Source organism: Trachinotus anak, unplaced genomic scaffold, assembly GCF_046630095.1.
Source record: "Trachinotus anak isolate AG129_WGS33_773 ecotype Australia unplaced genomic scaffold, CSIRO_AGI_Tana_v1 ptg000005l, whole genome shotgun sequence".
NCBI classification, from domain to species: Eukaryota; Metazoa; Chordata; class Actinopteri; order Carangiformes; family Carangidae; genus Trachinotus; species Trachinotus anak.
In genome coordinates, this window is record NW_027273856.1 from 25,770,988 (window position 1) to 25,796,451 (window position 25,464).

Sequence of the window (25,464 nt, forward strand, 5' to 3'; positions counted from 1 at the left end):
AGGAGCCAGTTGGTTATTACTTGACTGTCCATCAGTGGTTGTCAGAATTGCAAGGCTGTATCCTAAAGTTAAACTCTCTTATGTAAGTTCAACCCTTAAGTATGATTTTTACACTTTACATCTATTGTACATTATGCTTCCTTCATAATTTCACTTTTAATGATATATAGAGCATGTAGCAATACCAAGAGTTTACAGCCATACCTGCACCTTTGTATCTATTCAGACTTGATTTGAGCTAAATGCTATAGCTATAGACTTTTTAGTATGTAAATTTAGTGTGTAAACATGCAAACATTTTCCTTTAAGGCATAAACACAAACAGACGGGGCTGATGGGAATATCTTAAGTTTTAATGGTGTAATATTGGTCATTACCTAAAGTACTGGACAAACTAAATTACACATTTTTTTTTAGGAATTTCATATCATGATTTATTTAAGGAATACAAGGGAAGGTGATAGATTCCTGACTTCCATTTAAATATGTACTCTTGTGGTGTCTAGATGGCTTTGGGGTGAACTGGTCATGAAGTGTGATGTTTCCACCACGAATATGGGCAGAGACCTTTGTTGGGCATCTCTCTCCCTCATTTCATCTTTCTACTATCCCAATCTAAAAACAACTGATTGTAGGTGCCAAGTAACTAGTGTTTCTCTGTCCTGTAGGATGCCAAGTCGATTACAATATATTTGTATCTCCCAACACTGGAAGGTATGATTTGCATGTGCAAAGTTTTATTATTTGCAAATGTACTAATGTGTTGTTTTCAGTGAAGAAGATAGAGTTACATGAACTTTAAGGTTACTTAGTGTAATTTCTTGTTCTTTGAGAACAGAGTAAGGTTTTTCACTATGGGAATTGCCTCTATGTGTACAATTACACCCCAACTTAACATCTGTCTGTGACAGTCTAGTTGGACTGTGCTTGGGGCCCCTTCCTGTTTAAAGCACCAAGATCATCCTAGACCAGTTACTTTTGGTGTCTATCCAGGGTGGGAAGTGTCGGTGAAACTTGTGAATACATGCTATTTGGGATATTCTTTAAAACCTTAAATAAGCTATAAGCCATTCATGATTATTATAGTTAGGTTTTTGTGTCTGTGTTATGCCAAAAATCTGGCTCATCCCCCCTGGAATTACAAGACACCACTGTTTTACAAAACATCAGAAAATACACATTTAGATGAGGCAGTGAGGCATATAGCGACAGACCTTGTATCTTTTAAGAATTCATCATCCTACATTTACAACGTAAAGGAACGAGAACAAAATTCCGTCATTACTTGACATTTTTGACACTAAAACATTAATCTGAACCCTTTGATGGACCAATGAACTCCCAGGAAAAAAAAAATCCCTCTGAGGGCTAAGTAGCTTTGTAATCAGGGAATGTCGAACACCTGTACCTGCTGCTAAATAAGCTCAAGTGGTGTTTCTGCAAATCATGTTCAGCGGCTCAATTTTAAAGGTGCATTCACTCTCCATGGAGCTTCACTTGTTTACCAATAACAGCAACTTCATGGTGTTTGTGTATGTTTGATGCTGTCACATTTGACAGTGGAGCTAAGCGATTTATTGTACATAATCAGTGTTTCACTTTTTTTGCTTTTGTATGTCTCAGTTGTTGCAGTTAGCCAGGCATTATGGCTGAGTACACTCTGGAGGTGAATGCAGGGAGTATGATGCATGCAGGCACATTTGATAACTTGTATGTTACCCTGATTGGTACTGAGAGGGAATCTGAGCGCACTCATCTGACCACTTTTGGATTGGATGATAAAACTGGAAAGGTAAGTTGTAACATAAATAAATTTATAATTTATTTAATATATTTAAGTAAATAATAATTTGTTTTAATGCAAAGTCTAACACTCTCTTTAGATTAAATGTTAGAAATTTTTTTCACCCTACCTAACAAGAACAACTTCAAACATGTAATCTGCAGTTTTTTCACTTGATGGGAATTCTGTCCAAAACCTTGGTGTGGGAACAGTTTTGGAGGATGCTTAATATATGATAGTTCATATGTAAAGTCAGTATACATGCGGTGTCACTATTTTGAGCTGTTTGGTCTATATCAATATTACTCATTGTGTCATCTTCTTCAACCACAGGTGGGAACGTATTCTGTGTCTACACTTTTTTCTTTAGGATGTCTTCTCCTCCTCAAGTTGGAGAGAGATCCTTTCCATGAATCCCCAGAAAAGGATTGGTTTTGTTCCAAGATAGTGGTGAGGATGCCTGATGAGGATGAAATTCTTTTCCCCTGTCACACATGGCTGTCCAGGGGGGAATCTGTGTTGTTAAGAGGAGGGAGAGGTTAGTGATGAAGTAGTTTCCCTAGGTCATGCAAAATTAAACCATTTGTTGTGTTACACAAGCTATGTGAAGGCTAGAAATTATGCATTATCCTTTTTGATCATGTCTGTGTAAAATATAATTTAAATGAATCTGTGTAGAAATGTGTTTTTAACTCTCTTTGGGCTGTAATCAACTCAGCTACAAAAGCTTTTGAGGACGTCCATCCTCAACTGGTCGACCAACGGAGAAAAGAATTGGTAAAACAAAAGTTAATGTTCAAGTGAGTGCTCCATCAGTATCATGTTACAGTCTAATAAAGTCCACCTCAATGACTGTTGAATTGCATTCTTATGCATAATTTTTGGATTTCTTTTACTTCCTGTTTCCTTTGCAGGTGGGAGAAGTATGTAGAAGGAATGCCATACATCTTAAACATCAATGATCCTGCAGCTGTTCCTGCAGAAATCAGATTCTCATTCTCAAAAGCTTCTCAATTTAAATACATAAAAGAAAAGACGTAAGTGCAAAAATCTGCCATCAATTTAAAAAAAAATCAATCCTGGACAATCAAATACAAACTACTGGTGTCATTCACAAAAGTTTAACACTTTTTTTTTTTTCCCTTTATCCAGATTAGCTGAGCTCAAATTGAAAGGTCTGAGAGACTCTACTGAGCACTGGAAAAGCTTTGAGGCCATGAAGGGGGTGTCCTGGTTCAAAAAGTCACTCTTTTCAGGTAGGATCTTAGTATAGCATGTTTTGTGTTGTACTTTTATGCTGGATGTCTGTGTAAAAATAACTAAATTTACTTCCTAGAGTATGTGTCAAAGCACTGGAAGGACGACGACTTTTTTGGATACCAGTTTCTTAATGGAGTCAACCCCTCTGTTATCCAACGTTGTTCAAAGCTTCCTGCCAATTTTTCCATCACAGAGGAAATGGTGAAGCCTTTTCTAGCCAATGGAAGCTCTTTGACTGCAGAGATGGAGGTATGAAAAGTACATTTCATATGATTTAGATGTTTCTAAATACTGTTTCATCTCAGTGCTCACCCTTTCTTATAGTGCCTCACATTAGTAATTCATATTTTACAGAAGGGTAATATATTCGTAACTGATTACAAGATCGTGGAAGGTCTTTCTACAAGAGTTAATGTTCCCAAAGCGGTAGCTCTGATCGCTGCTCTCTGCCTGCTGTACCTAACACCAGAAAAGACACTACTGCCCATCGCAATTCAGGTCTCCCTCATATCTAGTGAATTATTTCAGCCTTGTTACTTTTTTTTTTTTTGGTCACATTCCACAAACTTAAATATGCCTCCTCCCTCAGCTCGGTCAACATCCATCAGAAGAAAACCAGATTTTTCTGCCTAGCGACTTGGAGTCTGACTGGCTACTGGCCAAGATATTTGTGAGGAATGCAGATGCTGTCTATAGTGAAATGATCAGTCATTTCCTGAGGACTCATCAACTGGGAGAAGTTTTTACGATAGCAACACTTCGCAACCTCCCAATGATTCACCCGCTGCATAAGGTAGGCTGTGTTTCTTCCTAAATTGATGTGGAGTGTTGCAGACAAAGATGACAACTGTGTACATGTTCTCTACTCACTCTATGTTCTAATTTGGTACATGTTTGTCACTAGTGTCCCCTTGCTTTCTCCTCTTTACAGTTGCTGATCCCCCATCATCGAGATACCCTCCATGCAAACATCATTGCTCGTGCTAATCTATTTGGCTCTGGCAGAATTTTTGAAACTGTATGACTTAACTTTTTCCGTGGCATACTTCCAGCTGAAAACCTTTTTTTTTTTTTAAAAGAATTACTTTCTTTAAACAAATGAGCAATTTATACAGAGAGGCACTTGTATTCTATATTTCTGTATTTTATACAGAATATTTGTCTGGAAGCAATAACAAGCTATATTTCTTTATTTTCTAGTTTTCAATTACATCAGAGGGACAAATAGAAATATTGAGAAGGGGGTTCTCCCAAACAACCTATGCCTCCCTCTGCCCTCATGAAAACATTGCAGCAAGGGGATTGGAGTCCATCCCCAACTTTCATTACCGAGATGATGCACTGAGGCTGTGGGACATCATCAACAGGTGAACTTCCTGCCTGCTGACAATCAACCCTGCCCTCATGAACTGAGGATTAAATATCTGGCGCATTTAAATAAATGAATTGAGGAGCAAATGCTAAAACTAGATGAACATTAATATTCTGGAAATATGAACTGTGTTTAATCAACACTCCCCCAACATATTTTGATGCTTTCTTTTCTTTCTTTTGACCCATATTCAATATTTTAATACTGATACTCTTATTGTTGTCCTCAGCTTTGTCACAGCAATAGTGGCATATTATTATCCATCTGACAGTGAAGTATCCGCAGATTCCGAGCTCCAGGAATGGGTCAATGAGATCTTCTACTATGGATTTCTGGGAAAAGTTGACTCGGGTATCTCATTTGGGGCTATTGGTCTGTTACACTCTCCTTCTCAAAACTTCTTGCATAAGTATTTAGTAGGTGAGATGTTGAGGCCTTGCAGAAGTCCCTTTCTCTAGGAGACAAACAATCAGATCTCACCTGTATGTGTATATCAACCTTTACTCATTTTGTTAAAATGTATATGTAACCAATAAGTGAGGGGATAGACTGAAGAGATGTCAAGGACTTTAGTTTTCACTTCAATAATGTATGTGTGAAGTGGGTGCTAATCAAGTATAAGATAATGTTTTAACTTTCCAGGCACCTATTTGTTTACTTCATTTCAGTAGGTTAGGAAACTCAATTTACACATATTTGCATCTTGCTTGCGAACTAGATAATCCATGATTTCTAAATCACATTGCCTGGGTTACAATTGTATCCCAGGGCTAAGACATTTTGATAGACACATTCACATCTATAGATAGAGAAGGAATACTTTACAAAATCTAAATAGTATTACATTCTGAGGAAAGAACAGCAGTGAGTAAAATTAGGATAAATTAAGCAAAAAATACAATAAGGGCCCTACAAAAGATGTGATGCTTTGTTAGGAATTTGCTCTGTATCAGATGTATTTAACAAGAACATTCATGACAGGAATCCCTTCAAGCTTTCACACTGTGGAGGAACTCATCAAGTTTGTCACTATGGTGATCTTTACATCCTCATGTCAGCATGCTGCAATGCACAGGGGACAGGTAAACATTTTGTAATGCCTAGAATGATTTGTCAAGAATATGCAATCACCACCAAGACTAGAAAATAATGCAATAACTGTGAATTGTTTAGGGGTAAATTTTAAATGACCACTTCAATCTACGAGCCTTATTAAAAACTATATTTTGAATTTTTATTTTTAAATTGTACATTTTAATCTGTCAGTGGAATTTACAATGCGTGTATTCTATGCATGTATTTGGTTTCTCTGCAAGAACGTAACTAAGTCTTTTTCAATGTTGAACAATTCCTGTGTTTGCACATCTCAAGGTCAACAGTGCCTCTATTAATGGCTGCTGTATATTTAAGTTTGATTTTCTAGGTTGGACTCCCAATGGTCCACTGTTGCTGAGCCAAGCCCCACCAACAACAAAGGGACAGTCAAGCATGGAGACTATTTTAGCGACTCTGCCAAATAAGTCAGCCGCAGGACTTTCAATGTCAACCTTGTGGCTGCTCAGTGCAGAGTATGAGGATTTTGTAAGTAAGACTTTTTCCAAGAGTTTTCCAATCAGAACTGCCACAAGCTGAACCAGCAAATGTCTTTTCATAGACTACCAATACCCCAACATGACATTTCGGTCCTGTTTGTGTCAGGTACCTCTGGGCACTTATCCTGAGCAACATTTTGATGAGCCCGCAGTCCTACAGATGATCAAGGACTTCCAAGCAGAGCTGTCTTCCCTCAGTGTAGCTATTACCAAGAGGAACTCGGAGCTTGAACTCCCTTACGTTTACATGAACCCTAAAGAAATAGAAAACAGTGTATCACTTTGAAAAGGATCACATTTCAACAATGGTAAACAAATTGTCATAGCTTTGTTGTCCAGTGTATCACAAATATTCTGTACCTGCTGAGACAGTAACTCGTGTACTGTGACTGACACTGTTATCCTGAAAGTAAAGATTCATACATTTATATGGGTGATGAATTTTTTTTTTTTTTTTTTTCTTAATTAGGTATGCGTAATATGTTCTACACAAACCATTACCGGTCTATAGTAAAACAGCTTTGCAGAAAGCAACAGTTCAATTAGACTTGAAAGAGATGTTGTTTCACTTTTTTATGCCATATTAAGGAGATACTGTGCCCTGTTCAGATGTGGATCCAAGTGTTGGTACACCCTTATTGAAACAAAGCTCCATTCTTCCAGGAAGTATTGAAATTAAAAGTTTTTGTCATGCTTACAATGAATGCCTTTGGTTTTCCACAGAATAAACCAGAGGGGTCATGAAAGGAGCTGAATCTTGCTCATTCTACAAAGATCTTCTAAAATGGCCTGGACCCTTACAATTGCTGATAAATAAGTGGATTGTAGTGATATTTCAAGGAGACTATTGTCGTCAGTTAGTATTCCAGGTGTCTATGTAAATAGAGAATAGTGCTCATTGTGTTCTTTGGTGTCAATGTGTGCGCCACACTGAACAGAGACAAGAGAAGAGTTTGATAAGGAAGAAACTTGTAAGTATGGTATGGACCAGGTATGGTCAAGATAAAGGCAATCAAGACCTTTTCCAAGCAGACTGATGTTCCTGTGACCACAGATGCTAATATTAAGAAGTTTAAGCTCTGTGTGACCATAGCCAAGCTCTCCAGATGTAGCCACAAGAGGAAAATTGACCCCAGATTGAACAGAAGGACCAGAAGGATCTGTCATGGTCATATGTCTCATGTCAAACCTCTCTTCCAAAAAAACACTTGCTCACTGGTTATATGATGATACTGTGTATGGCAAAAAAGGATCTCTCTGGGTCGGTTATAATTTACATGTTAAAATTCTAAATTTCCAAAATGTTTTGCATAACTGGATCTGGCCTAACATGAACTCCAGTGAGATCATCAGATAAAAATTAATGACTAGCCGTCAACAAAGTCTGAATTACAAGACAGTATCTTTATGTAACAAAACTGTTTCTTCAATGAGTTCAACCCATGAGTTTAATCTTTTTTTTTGTTTTTGAAAATAATACGGTAATTTCCTGCCCTGGATAACTAAAATCCTGTTTTCTGTACATTATGCTTTCTTAATAAAGACTAATAAGAACTATTAAAACCCAAGCATGACACAACTACCAACAAGTATAAATTTAACTTATACTTTGCTCAAATTCATATCACTGATAATTTCTGAATTTTTTGTTGCATGTGGATTAAATACATGGGTAAGCACTACTATTTGTTTATAAGGGCTAGTGCAAGATTCCCACGTACCACATAAACATACTTAAACTTGGGGGGCATAGCCTACAAGATATGACCCTGACCATGAACCTCAAAACCTGCCTGGTGGATTACAGTATTTAGTATCTTTATACTAAAATAAAAGATTTGCATCTCTTACCCTCAATTTCTTTAATTTCCCTCTATCACTTTATAATAAATTAGACACCCAAAAATGATCTTAGGTTATTGTAAATTATTGTAAGTTCTGCTGACTTGTCTGTGCTATAAGCTGCCTGATAGATTCCAGTATATTTGTATCTCTAGATCCTGCAAGGTGTGATTTGCATTTGCAAATGTATTATAATTAGCAAATGCATTAGTAATAGTAAAGAAATACCTTAAAAATGACTTTTTGATGATTAACCTCAGCTGGTAGTTTGAATTTAAACAAATCATAACTGAATTGTTAAATCAAAAGTAGGAGGAGCATAAGACATGGAGACATAAAAAAGGAGAGAAACTGAGAGCAGCAACAGCAAAGCGACAAGGTAGGTGATACAGATGTTTTGCTTGGACAATATTATTCACATTTTCCATGGAATTTAGATGTTTGATATTTCTTTTTATTCCAATCTGTACAGAATTGCTGCTGAGTGACCATGGCTGTGTACAAGCTAGAAGTGACAACAGGTGACATGACAAATGCAGGAACATTTGACCATGTACATGTCATCCTAATTGGAACTGGAGGGAGGAGTGAGCGAACCGAGTTAGACAACTTTGGTGTAGATTTTAGAACTGGGATGGTAAGTTGAATCCAATTATTGGTCACTGCTCCCATACGAGTCTGAAACTAGGTCTACGACAATATATTTAGTCTTTTTTGTGTACCCTAGAGTTTTGTTGGGGGCATTTGTCTATTGTATGTAAAAACATAAACCTTTATATGTAAATACATAAGCCTTTTAAGTCTATATAAACATCCTTTTAGAGCACTTATTGTCCTCCGATGTAACTATAACTAAATTGTCCACATATAAAGGATCCAAGTAACTAAGATCTGTTTTTACTGCGACTGCAAGCACATTAAGGTGAGAGCTGTACCTGTAGTATAACCTAGAAAATCTGATGAAGCAACAAGATAACTCACTGGCAATAAGTAAGCAGTTGTGAGTCTGACTCTTTGAAATTTTGCTATTAATATGTATATTTAGTTTTAGATCCACATCCAGACACAATTTGAATTAAATCTACAAATTTACAGGACAGTACAGCCTTTCATTTTCTCTTTTTTATTCCTATCTGAACACCTTTGCAAATGTGCTTATTTATAATCTTCAATAGTTTTTCCTTCATATGCTGTTTGATGCTACCATGCACAGACATATTTGAGATGACGCAAACTGGAAGTGCTATAATATTTGAGAACACCCGTATGGAAGTATTATAGGAGTCTGTGCAATCTAAGTTATAACATAAACTGATGTGAGTCTGCTGAGAATGGTATTAAGCGTGGTGTTGCATTTGCTTTATCATTCCTATTTGCTGATTTTGCTTTATGTAATTCATGCTCTTACATTGTCTAAGACATAAGGTATAATGTAAGGTACATTATATCTTATGACTTTTCCCTTTCTCCCAGACATCAATGTATACCGTGAAAACCAGTTCATCTCTGGGGAAACTTCTACTGGTCAAGGTGGAGAAAGATCCCTATTTTGTTCTCCCAGAGGATGAGTGGTACTGCTCCAAAATAGTGGTGACAACTCCAGAGGGAGATGTCATTCTCTTCCCCTGTTACAGATGGATCTCCAGGGGAGAACTGGTGGAGCTGCGAGGAGGGAGAGGTCTGCTTCAAATTTCCCAAATGATTAAAAAATTACAGAATACCCTTTCCCAAAGTTTTTGTTAATTTTTTTTAGTTATGTTGACTGAATTTTTTCTGATATTATGTTTTTTATGTCTCAGCCATGAAGGTTTTTGAGGATGACCACCCCCTGTTGACTGATCACCGGAAACAAGAGTTGACACTAAAAAAGAGCCTGTACCAGTAAGTTTTCATGTACACAATATGCCCTTACAGCTGCAGTTTGTGCCAGAAGCTTATCATGACAAATCTTGTGATTTTCCTTTTCTAGATGGGAGATTACTGATGAAAAGCTACTACACATCAGTAATTTCAAAAATATGTCTGAGCTCCCAGCTGAAGGCTGCTTCTCTAACTCCAAAACAATGGAAATGCTTTATACAAAAAAAATTATGTAAGTCAGTAATTGCATTTTAATCTATCTTATTTGTAAGGCAAAAAATATTTTTGAAGCATTACTATCAGTATGCTATTTAATTGTCTTCTTTTTGCTGCTTTTTTCTTTTACCATTTCCTCTATCAGTGGCATTGAACTCATGTTTAAGGGTCTGGTTGGATCTACTGAACAATGGGAAAGCATTGAGGACATCAAAAAAATCTTCTGGTCCAAAACAACAAAGATGTCAGGTGCAGTTTTAATTATACTGTTTAACTCGCTTTAACACTGTAGCTCTTATAGCCCAGTCCATTTAATATGTAAATAAACTTAATACATCACACTCAGTTGTATGTACAGTATGAACTTCAATTTCTTATCATTCACATAGTGGCTCCTGGATATTATTGCATGTTACATCTGCCGCTTGCTATTCTTCCAGAGTATGTCAAAGAGCACTGGAAGGAAGACGACTTTTATGGATACCAGTTCCTGAATGGAATCAACCCCAATGTGATCAAGAAATGCTCAGAGCTTCCCCCAAACTTTCCAGTCACAGAGGAGATGGTGAAGCCGTTCCTGGAAAAGGGTAGCTCTCTGCAGAAGGAAATAGAGGTAAGATGGAAGAGTGGCTTTAAAAGGGTGATAATATGTGGTTTGGGATTATTATTTTTACTTTGTACTTATTCTGTGCTACCTCTTGATGTCTGCTACACACACACAGAAAGGCAATATATTCCTCCACGACCTCAAGTGGATGGATGGAATACCCACTAGTGTGTGTGATGGTGAACCTCTGCATACGTCTGCCGGTCTCTGTTTGTTCTACAAGAACCCAGAGAACAAACTGATGCCAGTTGCAATACAGGTATTTCACCTGTCAATGACAGCGATAGTACTCATATGGCATATTGCACATAACATGATGGGAAACCAATTGTTTGTATTCCACAAGTATGCTACTTTACAACAGCCATAGTTTTTGTCATGTCTGTTGTGTAGGTCCAGCACAAATAGTTTTTTGATTCTCTATCAGCATTTTCGTTTAATCACAGTCCAGAAGCATGCTCCTTAAAAGCCTGATTTATGTTACAGACAATTGTTACATAAAGGGCGGAGCGGTGAGTGGATCTACAAAGAGTTTTATGGTCCTCAGTTTGCATTTGCATTTAAAGTTCATTTGTGTTTTAAAATGATTTTCTCACATTCCAGCTGCATCAACAACCCTCTGAGCAGAACCCCATCTTTCTGCCCAGCGACCCAGAGACAGACTGGCTGCTAGCCAAGATGTTTATTAAAAATGCAGATTTCATGCTACATCAGTCTGTCTATCACCTCATGAACACTCACTATCTGGCAGAAGTCTTTACCATTGCCACTCTCCGAAGCTTCCCTGTGATTCATCCCCTCTACAAGGTATAATTATTCAGTTGCAATCTCAGAGCTGGTGCTTGTTTGATGTTTTCAAATATAATTTTAGAAAACTTTTATGTTGTCTGAAATCAGAAAGATGCAGTACTGTGCGAAGGCTTCAGGAACTTTAGATGTTTCGAATTTTAGCCATCATGCCCACCAGCAAGTCAAAGAGACAGCCGGAGTAATGACGAACTATCTTCAGCAACAAGTACATGTCCTGTTGGTCTAGCCCCCACAAAGCCCTGATCTCAACATCATGGAGTCAGTCTGGTATTACATGAAGAGCCAGCAGACAGCCCAAATCCACAGAAGAACTGTAGCAGAATTTCCAAGATCTACCTTCCAAGTACCTTGAAAAACTGTGTAACAAAGAGAACCGGTGCTGTTATCAAGGCAAAGGGTGGTCATACTAGTTATTGCTTTGATTTAATTTTTGCACTTAATATAAAGTTAATTTACAGATAAAAACAAGTAAGTAAGCAAGTAAATAACAAGTCATATATTTGAAAGCAACCCTACTATACTTTTAGTCTCTAAAGCTTTTGCACAGTGCTCTATATATTTGACTTTTTGACTGTCAGGGGTGAATATGTCAAAGAAAAAAAACAGTTGCAGAGAAAAATAATGTAATTTGTTGAGGGTTTGTTGAAGCTTCCTCTGATGATCGAAACACACTCAGGCTGTGATATTTTCTGACTGATTCATATACATTTTTATGTACTTTGACTTTGATGACTATATTTTTTTTGGTACTTTGTACTGATTGTACTTTGAATTTAATACTCTAACTTCTCTTTCTTTACAGCTGCTGTTCCCTCATGTCCGTTACACTCTCCAAATAAATACTATGGCCCGCAAGTCCATTTTTGGACGTGAAGGGATTTTAAGTACAGTATGGATCTTTAATGTGTATATTTCTAAATAGCAGCACGGAAAACCACATTTATCTTAATTAACTGTGTTTCGAGATCCTTCAATTAGTCTGATCCTTTTTCTTTATTATTGATTATTAGAGTTCCCTTGGCTATGATGGGCTGACAGAGCTCATGAGAAGGGCTTACTCTGAAATGACCTACAGCTCCCTCTGTCTGCCAGAGAACATCACTGCACGAGGACTGGAGTCAATCCCCAACTTCTACTACAGAGATGATGGACTGAAGCTGTGGGACATCATCAACAGGTAATTTTTAATTTAGGTAATACATATTACAGCTGTTAATACTGATCTATTTTACAATCAACAGCTTACGTGTATATATGGGTCGAGGGGCGTGTTGTTGGTTCAAGACTTCTCAGGTCTTTCTTTGGGTACTGTCTTTCTTTCTGTTTTCCACATACAAATGTAAATATATAAAATTAGACATCAAATTGTTCTATTTTTTTACCAGGTTTGTGAAGGCGATAGTGGAGTACTATTATCCTTCAGACAGTGAGGTCCGTAAAGACACTGAGCTGCAGGAATGGATCAGTGAGATATTCACCCATGGCTTCTTAGGAAACAAAGCCTCAGGTATTTAATCCATGTTCTGATATAATTTGTAAATGTAATGTATACACAATATATATACTGTATATATTGAAATTTTAAAACAGCCATTAGTATTTTGAAATTTTCCATTTTGCAGATAGCGAATGTAAAGATTAACTGATAATGGTGGTGCTACCAACAGGGTGTCCTGCAGCCTTTCATAATGTTGAGGAAGTGATCAAGTTCATCACCATGGTGATCTTCACTGTATCAGCTCAACATGCTGCAGTGAACAATGGACAGGTGAGACCATGAATTGCAATATATAAAACAAGCCCAGAGATCTGCAATGTGGAAGCTGAACTCACGACCCCAGAATAATAATACCAAAAAGATCCCCTCTAGACATGTAAGACAAATAAATATAGATTAATAGATAAAAATAATTTCCTTTGAATAACAGTTTGATCTGGATACTGTCCTACCAAGAATGACAACATCAGTAGTTTCAGGAACAGGCCCATACTAACTTATTTGTATAAAGGACAAAAATCCTCTAGCAGCTGTTGTAATTATGATAGGAGCAAAGGACAAAGTAAAGTGGCAGGTTGGGGTATGTGGACAGTTCAACAAAACACTTGCCTTTAACATGAAATGACAGCCATTTTCACTTTCAAACTGACAGTCAATATGTTTTTGGCTTGACCGCAGAACCTAGAAAAATGAATGTCTGTGACTGACTGACTGACTGACTGACTGAGGCTGACTAAGCTATAAGGTTACACCACTGGTTGGCCAGCTGACTGTTCCCCCATGGGTTGTTCCTCTTTCAAAAGCAATGCCCTTCATGTTAAATTTCCAGACTTTTCAGACCCCTTTGCTGACTTATTTTTTTCTAGCAAAAAATCTAGTGACTTTTTGGACAAACCTTAACTACTTTGACATGGACGAACAATGTATTTTTTTTTTTGCATTTGAAGGACTTGTGTCTGATATAGTTTTTCAACAAAAATGTTAAAAAGTTGTGTTTTTTTTCTACCTATTTGAAAATTGAGGAATCTATAAATATGCAGGTATTTTCATTTCAAAGGTTTGACTGCTAGATACACATTGTAAGATTAATTCACTGAAAAACGTAATTATCAGTGGGTGTGCTGCATATTGGATCAGGATATTCTACCCAACTAGCTCTTCATTCTGCACAGTGAGGGTGAAACATCCAAACAAAACACATTTTTGAGTATAGGAAAATCAAAATACAAAAATAAAAAGTTATACATATTGAAGCTTCTTTCATTATCTAGTTTGACTTCAACTCCTGGGTGCCCAATGCCTCAATCCGGCTGCGCAAACCTCCTCCAACCACTAAGGGACAGTCAAGCATAAGGACAATTTTGGAGACCCTCCCAAATGTTGGACAGACGGTCCATGATGCAGGGATGTTGTGGGTACTTTCAGACAAGTACACTGATGTGGTAAGTTTGGTACTGAAGAACGCACACACATCAAAGAGAGTAATTATCTCACACCCACATTTCCAAACTGCTTTAAGAAATTGTGCCAAAAACAAAATACTGTGTCAGTCTGATTTACTGTCTTGTTTTTGTAATTTTGGCAGGTTTCATTGGGCGCACACCCTGAAGAACAGTTTGGCGAGCCTGCACCAAAGCAGATGATTAAGAAATTTCAAGCAGAGTTGTCCTACCTCAGTGAAGTAATTACTACAAGGAACTCACAGCTTGAAGTTCCCTACACATATCTGAACCCTACTCAGATAGAGAACAGTATCACTATTTAACAAATCCAGAAGAAGCCACGGCTATCTTTCTGCTTTCATCAACAACATCCATATCTTTTTAATGGGTCTTGCATGCTGTGGTGTGTGTTTTAAACTTTGAATCTTATAATAAGTGAGTTGATAGAGACAGTTGGGGGTCTGTTTCATTTTGGTTGAAGAATAATATATTTTGGTTTTATCATGTTTAGTGGGCTGGGGGCCTGTGTCTTTGTTTGAATCATGTATTACATAGACCTATATTGAGAAATACAGTAACTTCAATGAGCAGTTTGAGTAGCAAATGCTTCAGCTTGCACAGATGAGCTGTGTCAAAACAGCAAACATCTGCTGATAAGTGATGATATAATGTGCTGAAATGTAACTGCTTGCAATACATCTGACATGAAACTAGGTACTTCCCAGTGCTATTAGAAGCTGTGACATTATCTGATATTTTAAAAATGTACGCCTTACATTTACTCAATATCTCTCAGCTTTTAATGATGTGCATATAGAAAATAGAGTGTGAATGAACTGCTTTCTACTTGTGCAGGGGTAGGCTTCACCAGTGTGAACTTCCATCTATCTAAGACTATTCATTTGCTTTGTTTGCAGTTCAAATTAAAATGGTGTGAAGCAATCATTCAACATGTGTTGCATACTTATTAGAGATACAGACATGAATATAACTTAAGTGAGAGAAAAAGAATCTACAGTATTAGTGAAAACAATACTTAACTATGTTAACTTCATTAGTAACTCACAAGCAAGTCAAGTGTTTTTTAAAAGCTAAAATATCAGTTTAGACTGATGATCAAGTTTTATATCTCCACCACAGAGAAACCACACAACCACACAATGACTGTAGGACTAGTCTTTGTTCATTTCTAGATTGTAGACAATTAGAGGGCTCACAAACCGAAGGGACAATTTAGGTGCCATGCATGTTGCTACTCAACAGATGAGAATTACTGACTTGAACTTAAAGAAAAGGAGGTAACGAGTATATAATTACTTTGTAAATGCCAGATACCTGCAGGGTACAGTACTAGAAAACAAAACAAAACGTGTTAAGTAAACATTTCAAGCACATCTCTGAATAGGCCTCAAAATGGGCTGCAGCAGGGGGTCACTCGAGAAAAATATGTCCCTGCATAGTTTATAATACAGTATATGGAGGGGGTGCCACTGAAAGGCACAGTCTATAGTATACAGTATTATCTGATGTTATTGCAATGAGCAATGTAAATGATACCGGAGGGTGCTGCCACACTGTAAATAAACTTGTCTGTCAGCTATGTCAGCTCAGTGTTTGCACTGTGCTCAGAAATCCTCTCCTTAAACAAGCTTTGACAACAATAGCTGCTGTTGTCTAAACTGTGGATTGAAGTGCTGCTCAAATACAATTACATATAGCCTCATTTTATCAGACCATGTGTCTGACGAGAAGCAAAGCAACACAAGTGCTAGTTCTTTTCCTGCTCATTAAAATCATACAGAGAACATACATTCAAAACATGTCACCAGTAAATTTACCAATATGACAGATTACCTCTACCCGTGGTAGAGGTATGCACTCTATGGGTTTCCAGTATTTGGTTTAAATTAGTACAATACCCTACAGTCCAAGACGTGTTTGTCAAGTAACCTGAAGACCTTCATGAATGCAGAATTGTAAGATACCAATTAAATACTTCGTCCTACAGAAATAATAGTTTCCAAGGTATTTTTCTCAGAATTCTATTTGTTTTTTGGCTTGGGTATTAAAATGATGTTTTAGTACAAATGTGGCCCCCTACCCCTGTAGGCCCTGTAGCTATAGGCACTAAAAAAAACCAGAAAAACAAGTTTCACCACCTCTTATGTTTACAGACAGTGGGGGAGGTAGTCTCAAAAGGGTCAAAATTAGGGTGGACGGATAACTATAAAAAGAGACACAGAGCAAGAATTCAGAGAACAGAGAAGGAAAACTTGGAACTGCAGCTGAAAGGCAAGAAGGTAGGTAAAAACAGCCCTCACTCTTCATTCCTCATGATGTGCTACTGATGATCGAAACCCTATACATGTAATAGTGTATGTAGTAACGTATAGAGAATAATACTAGAGTAGTACTAAAGTTAATTCATGGGGTCCCTTGACAAAGACGTGGCTCTGCATAGTTAATAATACAGCATATGGAGGGGGTCCAGCTAAAAGGCATAGTTTAAGACAGTATTCACTCGTTGCAATGGTCAACTTAAACCTGAAGGTGCCAGCTTGTTGTAAACACACTTGTTGGTTTAAAATAAGTATTTTGTCATAATTCTTTACCAATTATATTGGCATTAAATAAACAGATGTGAACTAGGGTAGATGAAAAAACAAGAGGTAAGTGGTAACAATGAGCAGACGAGTGTCACATCTAGGTGTACAAAGAATTTCAAGCTTAACAGCCCCGCTACAGTCCACAACATGTTTACAAAGTGACCAGAAGACCTTCATAAATGCAGAGTTTTCACATACTAAAAGTGAATGATTCATCATATATACATAATAGTCACCCAGGTATTTTTCCCAGGTTGAGTATTCAGGTTGTTTTTTGGCTTCAGTACTAAAATTATGCTTTTTAACTGTGGCCCCTATCCCTGTAGCCCCTTTAGCTATAGACACTAAAAACCAGAAACATAAGTTTCACCAACAGATAGATGTTAACAGACAGCGGGGGAGGTGGTCTCAAAAAGGTTGAAATTATGGTTGGGGGATTGCTAGAAAATAGATCAGATATCTAGAACAAAGAGCACAGAGACGGATAACTTGGACCTGCAGCTATAAGGTCAGACAGGTTAAAAATAGAGATGCAATTAAAAGTATCCAATTAAAAGTATCACATTTCAGAGAAGAGAGGTAAACAATGAACACCGTGCCATTATTTCTTTTGTTTTGCAGGGTATGTGAGCATTTGATATATTTGAATTTTTTTCTTTTTCCAGACAGCACCCACTGAGTGACCATGGCTGAGTACAAGCTAGAGTTGACAACTGGTGGCATGCAATATGCAGGAACATGGGATCACATATTTGTCACCTTATTTGGAAATGAAGGACAGACTGAGCGAATTGAGTTGGACAACTCTGGCGCTAGCTTCTCAAAAGGGGCAGTAAGTTGAATCCAGTTGTACATTGCTCATAGGGTGACTCTCAAATTAGATCTATATTGCTTGTGTATATATATTTGTCTCTGTGGTATTTGTCTCTATCTAATGACTTATTGGAGTACATTACATTCAACTTCAACCTTCTTTCCTTTGCTCGCCAAGAGCTGTCCGTCAGAGGACGTATTCTAACCTCTTGTTTTGTAAACGCAACTCTGGCTGAAGTTCTTGGTAAGTAAACAACTGTTAATGCTAAGGTTGGCTATGCATCAATAGCAAAAAGTTACGAATAGCACCTTTAATAATTCAAGGACCACGTCTTTCAACAATTTTGCACACTCATGATTGTCCATTGTTATGTATACTTTAATGCGCATCCAGGTTTTTACATTGATTATGATAATAACAATCTTCCATTAAATGTTTCAAGTTAAATGTGGTTAAATGCTACACAGTAGATGTTGAACTGCACTATATTGTGTTTATGAATTAATTTTCTGTTTTTTCCTTCACATGCTGATTGATTTTACCATTTAGAAGCCTTTACATGACTTTAGCTCAGTTCCAACATACAGATAAGATAGTCTGTGACTGAAACAACAGGACTGAAACGCCCTTTATAAAACATGTTGACATGACGTGTTTACTTCCAGACAGGAATTTACATAATGAAAACCAGTTCATCTCTGGGGAAACTTCTGCTGGTCAAAGTGGAGAAAGATCCCTATTTCGTTCTCCCAGAGGATGAGTGGTACCTCTCCAAAATAGTGGTGACAACTCCAGAGGAGGATGTCATTCTCTTCCCCTGTTACAGATGGATCTCCAGGGGAGAACTGGTGGAGCTGAGAGGAGGGAAAGGTCTGTTCCAAATTCCCCAAATAGTATATTATAGATAATTCACATATGTACATTTTTGTATATTATTTCTTTTAACAAATTTAAAAAAAAAAGTTTTTGGCAGTTTCCAATTTAATTTGACTTCTGTTCTTTTCACCTCTCAGCCATGAAGGTTTTTGAGGAGGACCACCCCCTGTTGCTTAACCACCGGGAAAAAGAGTTAACACTTAGACAGAGCCTGTACCAGTAAGTGTGCAGTACAGTGTGTACCCAGAGCTGCACTTAAGGTCTCAGACAATTTCAGTGTTTCTCTGTAACTTTGTTTGTTTGTTTTTATAGATGGAAGATTATGGCTGAAGGACTACCCCACATCAACTGTTTCAATGATGAGTCTGAGCTCCCAGCTGAAATCCGCTACTCTGACTCCAAATCTAGCGAAGCGGTTAATACGGAAATGATAATGTGGGTCTATATAAATATTTAGAATTGACACAATTAGGTTCCAATATAGTGATCTCTCTACCCCTTCCCTCCCTTTCTTTTTAACCCCCTTTTTTTTTTTTTACCCTGTTCAGTGGTGTTGAACTGCAGCTTAAGGGGCTGCTTGGGTCTGTGGAAAAATGGGAAAGCATTGAAGACATGAAAAAAATCTTCTGGTACAAAAAGACAGCAATTTCAGGTACATTTCATTTCCAGTTTTTTCCTGGTTTGCTGCTCAACACACCACTGCAATGTCACTGTAATAGTGTCATATTAACAGGTAACTGCATATTGGCATTTGGCAGATACAGACACATCAGTTCTTTGTAACAATAGTTCTTTCTCATTCACTGACAAGTGATCTAAAAGTCCAATCAAAAATTTGCAGATTATTAGGACTGATCTGAATGAAATTCTACTTGCACGGCTAAGTAATATTCAGCTTAGGATTTAGGGGAACTGGAAAAGCCTCATTGAACTACAGCATGTAGGTTGGTGTAGCTGACATTCAAAGTAATTAGTTATCAGTTACAGTAACATACTGCTAAACATCATCAAAACCAATGTATCCAAGAAATGACATACATTTGTGGGCTATCCTTTAAACCGATTTACTGACTTTTTGCTAAAAATGCTTAACAGTAAACTTTTCTTCTGTCCATGTTCAGAGAAATTATTCAGTTAAAGCTGGAGTGTGGGACTTTTTACATATAAATTAATGTCTGTTACATTCAAGCCCTTGCCAAACGAGTTTGCACAATGTTGATTAAGCCTATTATCAGCAGGCAAATCCCTCTGTATATCACAGTATAAGTTTTGAATTTGGTGTCTGTGGTGACATTCCTGCACTGCTGCACTGGCAGCAATGCGTTTTATGTTAACCAGCAATGATTGCTTTGCCAGAGCGGAAGAGGTGGGCAACCGTAGCAACGGGAGTATGGTGGAAGAACCCAGAAAGTTTCTGATGATCCAGATAAAAAAGAAACTCTGCATTCAGAGGAAGGACTACAGTCTAAAAAATAAAAAGCAATCGATGGTGAGGACACACACAGATTAACATTGATGTGGCTTTTCCTCACTGGAGAGGACTGAAAGAAGAGAGGGGACTGAAGACAGACAAAATAGTTGGAGGAGACTATGTAGCTATTACATTTAATCTGCCTAAATAATAAATTATTGTCTTGGAACTAAGCACACGTTGACAGTGTTTATATAATTACTCACTAAATGAAGGAGGAGACAAAAATTCTACACGGAATGTTCAACACCTTACTACAAAAAAAACTCGCTCCAGCCTTTCGTCAAATAAAAGATGCTGCGCTGGTGGGTAAAAATATTATGCAAAGTAAAATCCTTTGAAGAACAAATCAACAGTCTTGTTTTTAGTTGAATGACCATGATCGTCATGTTGTACTTCAAACCAGAACAATGAAAAACATTTTAGACATTTTTTCATATTCGCCAATTGCTGTCCTTCCAGAGTATGTTACAGAGCACTGGAAGGAAGACGACTTTTATGGATCCCAGTTCCTGAACGGAATCAACCCTAATGTGATCAAGAAATGCTCAGAGCTTCCCCCAAACTTTCCAGTCACAGAGGAGATGGTGAAGCCGTTTCTGGAAGAGGATAGCTCTCTGGAGGAGGAAATGGAGGTATGGAAGGAGAGTGGCTTTGAATTGGTGAAAATATGTTCTTTGGGAGATAATTTGTACATTTAAAGCCTGTACTTAAATTACAGTGGAAAGTCCCTGACATATAACAAATATGTGCTGCCTCTTGATGCCTTAAACATGTCTTTCTTCTGTCTTTCCTCCACATACAGAACGGCAATATATTCCTCTATGACCAAAAGAAGATGGATGGAATACCTGCTAGAGACTACAATGGTGAACCTCTGCATGTGACCGCTGGTCTCTGTTTGTTCTACTTGAACCCAGAAAACAAACTGATGCCAATTGCCATACAGGTATTTCACTGATATAGTGGATCAGTGACATTGTTTATACTGTATACATTTAAGTAAAATCACTGGTGTAGTCATATAATATTACATTAGTATGTTTTTAGAGGCCCTGTTACACTAATTTAACATATAACAATCAAATATGTTTTTCTATTATATTCCAGCTACATCAACAACCCTCTGAGGAGAACCCCATCTTTCTGCCCAGTGACCTGGAGACAGACTGGCTGCTAGCCAAGATGTTTATCAAAAATGCAGATTTCATGGATCATGAGGCAGTGCATCACCTCATGAACACCCACTTCCTGGCAGAGGTCTACACCATGGCCACTCTTCGCTGCTTCCCTGTGATTCATCCCCTCTACAAGGTACAACTACACAGCAGAGCTGCTGCACTTTTTCATGTTCCCTGGATCTGAGCTGATGATCTGACTTTGTAGTAACTGGTTTTTCAGGTATTTCAGGACATTTTATGTCTTTGTTGGGGAGTTGATAGTGGAGAGGAGACAGGAAATACAATAAACAGTGCTGGTTGAATATGAACCACTGATGGTGTGACTGAGCTCCTTAAACCTCTAGGCTCCCAGGACACTCGATAAGTTTGTAACTTCACTTGTATTTTATGTTGATCTCAGCATATTATGTAGTACAACATTTTTTAAATTTTTAACATGTCAGTGTCAGAAAGTTTTTTACACCTAATTATGCTCAGATAATAAGGTGGTGTGCTCAAAGTTTAATTATCTAACCAGATGTCAAGAGTCTTTGCCAACATGTGTAAAACAGGTACTAGAACTGGTTCTCTGTTGGAACATGTACACAGGTATGTGTGTGATGTCTCATTCCCACACCTGCAACTCATATATGCTATCAGGGAGGATCAGTTTCCTGTGACTTATTTTCAGCCCTTCTCTCAAAGCCTTTGAAAGTTACACCTGAAACAACAATCAGTCAATCATGTCCTTCTAAAAGTTACTCTGCTTTGAACTTGACCAGACTATGTGAATGAAAGTGACTGTTTGTGGTCCATATTTTCCAGCTATTGTTTGAACTTGTTGGTTCTCTTTTGCTATTATGTGTGATGTATATTACTACTTTATATTTGAATTCGATTCAAGTACTAAAACGTCAACAAATGTGATTCAGTATATATTTCTATCTAAGTTGCTTGTCATAAATCAGTTTTCATTCCAGCTCCTATTTATACAGTTTCTAACCATGTAAAAAAAAAAAAAAAAAGATGGGATATCCATTGGCGTAATGGTTAACACATTCCATATAACTGCAAAGTCTGTGTTTCAGTTAAAGCCAAGGACCTTTGTTGCCTGCTATTCATGGCACATTATTCGATAGTATTTTCATGCAATTACAAAAATATTTATAAAGAAAATATTTATTATTTACATAACTTGAGTTTACCATTACATACAGAATGTTACATTCTTGATGCAGTTAAGTCCCTATCCTGCTGACATCAAAGGTGTTTCAAAGCCCTTCAGATATACAGGCCTTTAGCCTGTAAAAGAAATTAGCTTGTTGAAGCCAACTGCATAATTCTCCAAACTGTGAACCTACTGCCTTTTCAAATTCACTTGAGGAAAAAACAGTTTTCAGTTTTGTTATGATTATGGCTTCTTTTGGTGATCAGCACAGTCAGCATGTGTTGTCTGTTCTTTGTTTGCTAATTTTGATTTTTAACATCCTTCCCTCTGTCTGTACAGCTGTTGATTCCACACTTCCGGTACACTATCTACATAAACACTGAAGGCCGCAAATCTCTTTTTGGAAATAATGGAGTTTTGAGACTAGTAAGGCTCTTTAACATACACTTAAATATTCTGACTATTCCAATTATATTAAACCACTGCAAAACTGCAGCCTTTGTTTTTGTTAAAATGATTTTTTTTCCTAAAGAAATTTGTCTGATGGTAAAGGTTTCCGTATAACTGATTATCAGAGTTCACTTGGATATGATGGGATGGTGGAGCTCATGAGAAGGGCTTTCTCTGAAACAACCTACAGCTCTCTCTGTCTGCCAGAGAACATCACAGCACGAGGACTGGAGTCAATCCCCAACTTCTACTACAGAGATGATGGACTGAAGCTGTGGGACATCATCAACAGGTAGCTTTTAATTTACATAGTAAATATTATGCAACTGTAAATATAAAATCCAAAATCTAATTGTTTTGTGTGTTTTGTATTCACCAGCTTCGTGACAGCAATAGTGGAGTACTATTATCCCTCAGACACTGAGGTCCTGAAAGACATTGAGCTGCAGGGATGGATTGGTGAGATATTCATCTATGGCTTCTTGGGAAACAAAGCCTCAGGTATTTAACCCATGTTCTCATGCAATTTGTGGCCTATAGAATAATGAAATTTCATACACAGGTAGTGAATACAAAACACTAACTGATGCTGGTGCTGCCAACAGGGTTTCCAGGTTGCTTTAATACTGTAGAGGAAGTGATCAAATTCATCACCATGGTGATCTTCACAGTGACGGCTCAGCATGCTGCAGTCAATAATGGACAGGTGAGGCAAGAGTAAATAGGAAAATCGGATATGTAGTGATATTTGATCAAGTTTTGGTTAATGAATCAAATATATAGAACATTTGGCAGATCTGCAAACTGCTTCATACACTACAAATTTTCTTTCAATAATTCCCCTCAGCAGGATATTAGCTGAGCATTACAGTGATGCAAAGCTTTCATTTCCTATGTATGTTTACATCTATTTGTCTGTGTTGTTTAATATTAGATTTCATTGATTAGTTTTCCATCAAAGATGCCACAACACCACAATATGAAACAAAATAAGTTATAAATATAACTAAAAAAACTTAAATGATACACATTGAAGCTTCTTCTATAATCTAGTTTGACTACAACTCCTGGGTGCCCAATGGCTCACTCCTGCTGCACGAACCTCCTCCAACTACTAAGGGGCAGTCAAGCATGGAGACAATTTTGGAGACCCTCCCAAATGTTGGAGAGAGTGTCAACTTTGCAGCAATGACTCGGATGCTTTCAGAGAAATACACTGATGTTGTAAGTTTGTTGTTGTTATAAAATACAATACTATCATTATGGCCTGTCCACGTGGCATTTTTGTACCAAAAAATACTGTGTCAATCTACTTTTCTGTCTTGTATGTTTCATTTTGGCAGGTCCCCTTGGGCACATACCCTGAGGAACGATTCGATGAGCCTGCACCAAAGCAGATGATTAAGGAATTTCAAGCAGAGTTGTCCGACCTCAGTGAAGAAATTACAGCCAGGAACTCGGAGCTTGAAGTGCCCTACACATATCTGAACCCTGCTCAGATAGAGAACAGTATCACTATTTAAGAAAGTCTTAGGCATACTGTACTAGCCTATTGTACAGTAGCCTATTTTATCTGATGTATTTCTCAACACCTGTCTTGCATGCTGGGAGGTGTGTTATGATTTGAATTTTACTGTATGTACAATGGATGAAGTGATAGAAACAGTAACCATGCTTGGACAAGACTATATTTTAGTTGTATCATAATGAGCGGGCCTATGAGATGGTAACATGTGGACTTACTGTATGTTGAGTAGCAACTTAATTGATTAACAAAGCAAGTTATATCTTATACATGAATAATTTGAAGGTTTACTGCATTAGTGTACTTTATTGCCATTTGTTTTGTTACTTCAGACTTATACAAATGCATAACTTTAATTTAAAACATATTATTAATTCTGAAAGCAGAGCTACTGTGTGTTTAGTGCGAGTCAAGATGATTTGGATCATACCAGAGATTAGCCTCAGAGCCAGTTCTTCTTTATGTTCTTTATCAGCAATCAAAAAGAGCAATTTAACTTCACATACACACGCACATACACACACACACACACTGATAGTTGCTCGATATGATCCTTTTCTTTCATATCTGAAAGTGGAGTTCAAGCTTAAGTATATTATTATGTTTGTTGGAAATGCATGAATTCTTCATCTAAAATATTAAAATAAAGGTGGTTTAATGTGTGTAATATGTGCACTTTTAGTCCCTTTTATTATATTTTTGGTCCTGGGCCAATTCTATGATGTTGATCACAACATAAGTGCTTCACTCATACTCATGTTAAATATAAACCAGTGCTGTCTTGAATTACAAACATGTCCCCTGAAGCACAGAATTAAAAGTAAAAATTTACATGAATACTTTACACTAACTTCTATGGTTTTTCAGCCGAGGACTTCAATTACCGATTGAGGCAAATACAAAATGATATTAAACACTACTAATTGCTTCTGTAGATATTATGAGGTGTTGCAATCAAATATATGTACAAAATACTGCAATAATGCTATTTTGTGTAATTTCATACATTTTATTCTTGTTGATAAAAACATATTGCAATATACAAGACTACAAATAACCAGGAATCAAACTGAATTCAATATATACTATATTTATATTTCAAACATGATACC

The 25,464-nt window shown here is 37.3% G+C and overlaps 3 protein-coding genes across 7 annotated transcripts; all 3 read left to right on the forward strand.

Moving 5' to 3' along the window:
- The first annotated feature begins 2 nt into the window (after positions 1 to 2).
- On the forward strand, positions 3 to 6,435 carry LOC139622143 (hydroperoxide isomerase ALOXE3-like). Of its 4 annotated transcripts, none has more exons than XM_071479324.1 (15): positions 3 to 1,532; positions 1,624 to 1,792; positions 2,117 to 2,321; positions 2,502 to 2,583; positions 2,698 to 2,820; positions 2,936 to 3,039; positions 3,120 to 3,292; positions 3,398 to 3,541; positions 3,633 to 3,836; positions 3,975 to 4,061; positions 4,244 to 4,410; positions 4,645 to 4,766; positions 5,397 to 5,497; positions 5,826 to 5,996; positions 6,114 to 6,435. In XM_071479324.1, exons 2-15 carry the CDS (start codon positions 1,646 to 1,648, stop codon positions 6,291 to 6,293), a joined length of 2,010 nt encoding a protein of 669 aa, XP_071335425.1. In that variant the 5' UTR covers positions 3 to 1,532; positions 1,624 to 1,645; the 3' UTR covers positions 6,294 to 6,435. The 4 variants fall into 4 exon arrangements, with proteins under 4 accessions (XP_071335425.1, XP_071335426.1, XP_071335427.1 ...); XM_071479325.1 differs by having other exon boundaries at positions 3 to 1,470; XM_071479326.1 differs by having other exon boundaries at positions 1,481 to 1,792; positions 3,428 to 3,541.
- A 1,776-nt stretch (positions 6,436 to 8,211) lies between these two features.
- On the forward strand, positions 8,212 to 15,232 carry LOC139622145 (hydroperoxide isomerase ALOXE3-like). Its single transcript, XM_071479329.1, has 15 exons — positions 8,212 to 8,228; positions 8,322 to 8,486; positions 9,323 to 9,527; positions 9,649 to 9,730; positions 9,819 to 9,941; positions 10,071 to 10,174; positions 10,366 to 10,538; positions 10,648 to 10,791; positions 11,136 to 11,339; positions 12,145 to 12,231; positions 12,353 to 12,519; positions 12,728 to 12,849; positions 13,010 to 13,110; positions 14,112 to 14,282; positions 14,426 to 15,232. Exons 2-15 carry the CDS (start codon positions 8,340 to 8,342, stop codon positions 14,603 to 14,605), a joined length of 2,010 nt encoding a protein of 669 aa, XP_071335430.1. The 5' UTR covers positions 8,212 to 8,228; positions 8,322 to 8,339; the 3' UTR covers positions 14,606 to 15,232.
- A 147-nt stretch (positions 15,233 to 15,379) lies between these two features.
- On the forward strand, positions 15,380 to 25,019 carry LOC139622146 (hydroperoxide isomerase ALOXE3-like). 2 transcript variants are annotated; one of them, XM_071479330.1, is made up of 15 exons: positions 15,380 to 16,582; positions 17,554 to 17,720; positions 18,368 to 18,572; positions 18,716 to 18,797; positions 18,891 to 19,013; positions 19,127 to 19,230; positions 20,512 to 20,684; positions 20,855 to 20,998; positions 21,160 to 21,363; positions 22,717 to 22,803; positions 22,953 to 23,119; positions 23,207 to 23,328; positions 23,433 to 23,533; positions 23,881 to 24,051; positions 24,171 to 25,019. In XM_071479330.1, exons 2-15 carry the CDS (start codon positions 17,574 to 17,576, stop codon positions 24,348 to 24,350), a joined length of 2,010 nt encoding a protein of 669 aa, XP_071335431.1. In that variant the 5' UTR covers positions 15,380 to 16,582; positions 17,554 to 17,573; the 3' UTR covers positions 24,351 to 25,019. The 2 variants fall into 2 exon arrangements, with proteins under 2 accessions (XP_071335431.1, XP_071335433.1); XM_071479332.1 differs by having other exon boundaries at positions 15,380 to 17,720.
- The last annotated feature ends 445 nt before the right edge of the window (positions 25,020 to 25,464 follow it).

What these genes read in the sequence shown, in the direction of transcription:
- LOC139622143 (XM_071479324.1), top strand. Translation starts at nt 1,646, where the DNA reads ATGGCTGAGTACACTCTGGAGGTGAATGCAGGGAGTATGATGCATGCA. An exon ending in CAAAAAGTCACTCTTTTCAG is followed by an intron (nt 3,040 to 3,119) that starts GTAGGATCTTAG and finishes TTTACTTCCTAG; the next exon opens with AGTATGTGTCAAAGCACTGG. An exon ending in CTGTGGGACATCATCAACAG is followed by an intron (nt 4,411 to 4,644) that starts GTGAACTTCCTG and finishes TGTTGTCCTCAG; the next exon opens with CTTTGTCACAGCAATAGTGG.
- LOC139622145 (XM_071479329.1), top strand. Translation starts at nt 8,340, where the DNA reads ATGGCTGTGTACAAGCTAGAAGTGACAACAGGTGACATGACAAATGCA. An exon ending in GTGAAGGGATTTTAAGTACA is followed by an intron (nt 12,232 to 12,352) that starts GTATGGATCTTT and finishes ATTGATTATTAG; the next exon opens with AGTTCCCTTGGCTATGATGG. An exon ending in CAGACAAGTACACTGATGTG is followed by an intron (nt 14,283 to 14,425) that starts GTAAGTTTGGTA and finishes TAATTTTGGCAG; the next exon opens with GTTTCATTGGGCGCACACCC.
- LOC139622146 (XM_071479332.1), top strand. Translation starts at nt 17,574, where the DNA reads ATGGCTGAGTACAAGCTAGAGTTGACAACTGGTGGCATGCAATATGCA. An exon ending in CTGTGGGACATCATCAACAG is followed by an intron (nt 23,120 to 23,206) that starts GTAGCTTTTAAT and finishes TGTATTCACCAG; the next exon opens with CTTCGTGACAGCAATAGTGG. An exon ending in CTTGGGAAACAAAGCCTCAG is followed by an intron (nt 23,329 to 23,432) that starts GTATTTAACCCA and finishes TGCTGCCAACAG; the next exon opens with GGTTTCCAGGTTGCTTTAAT.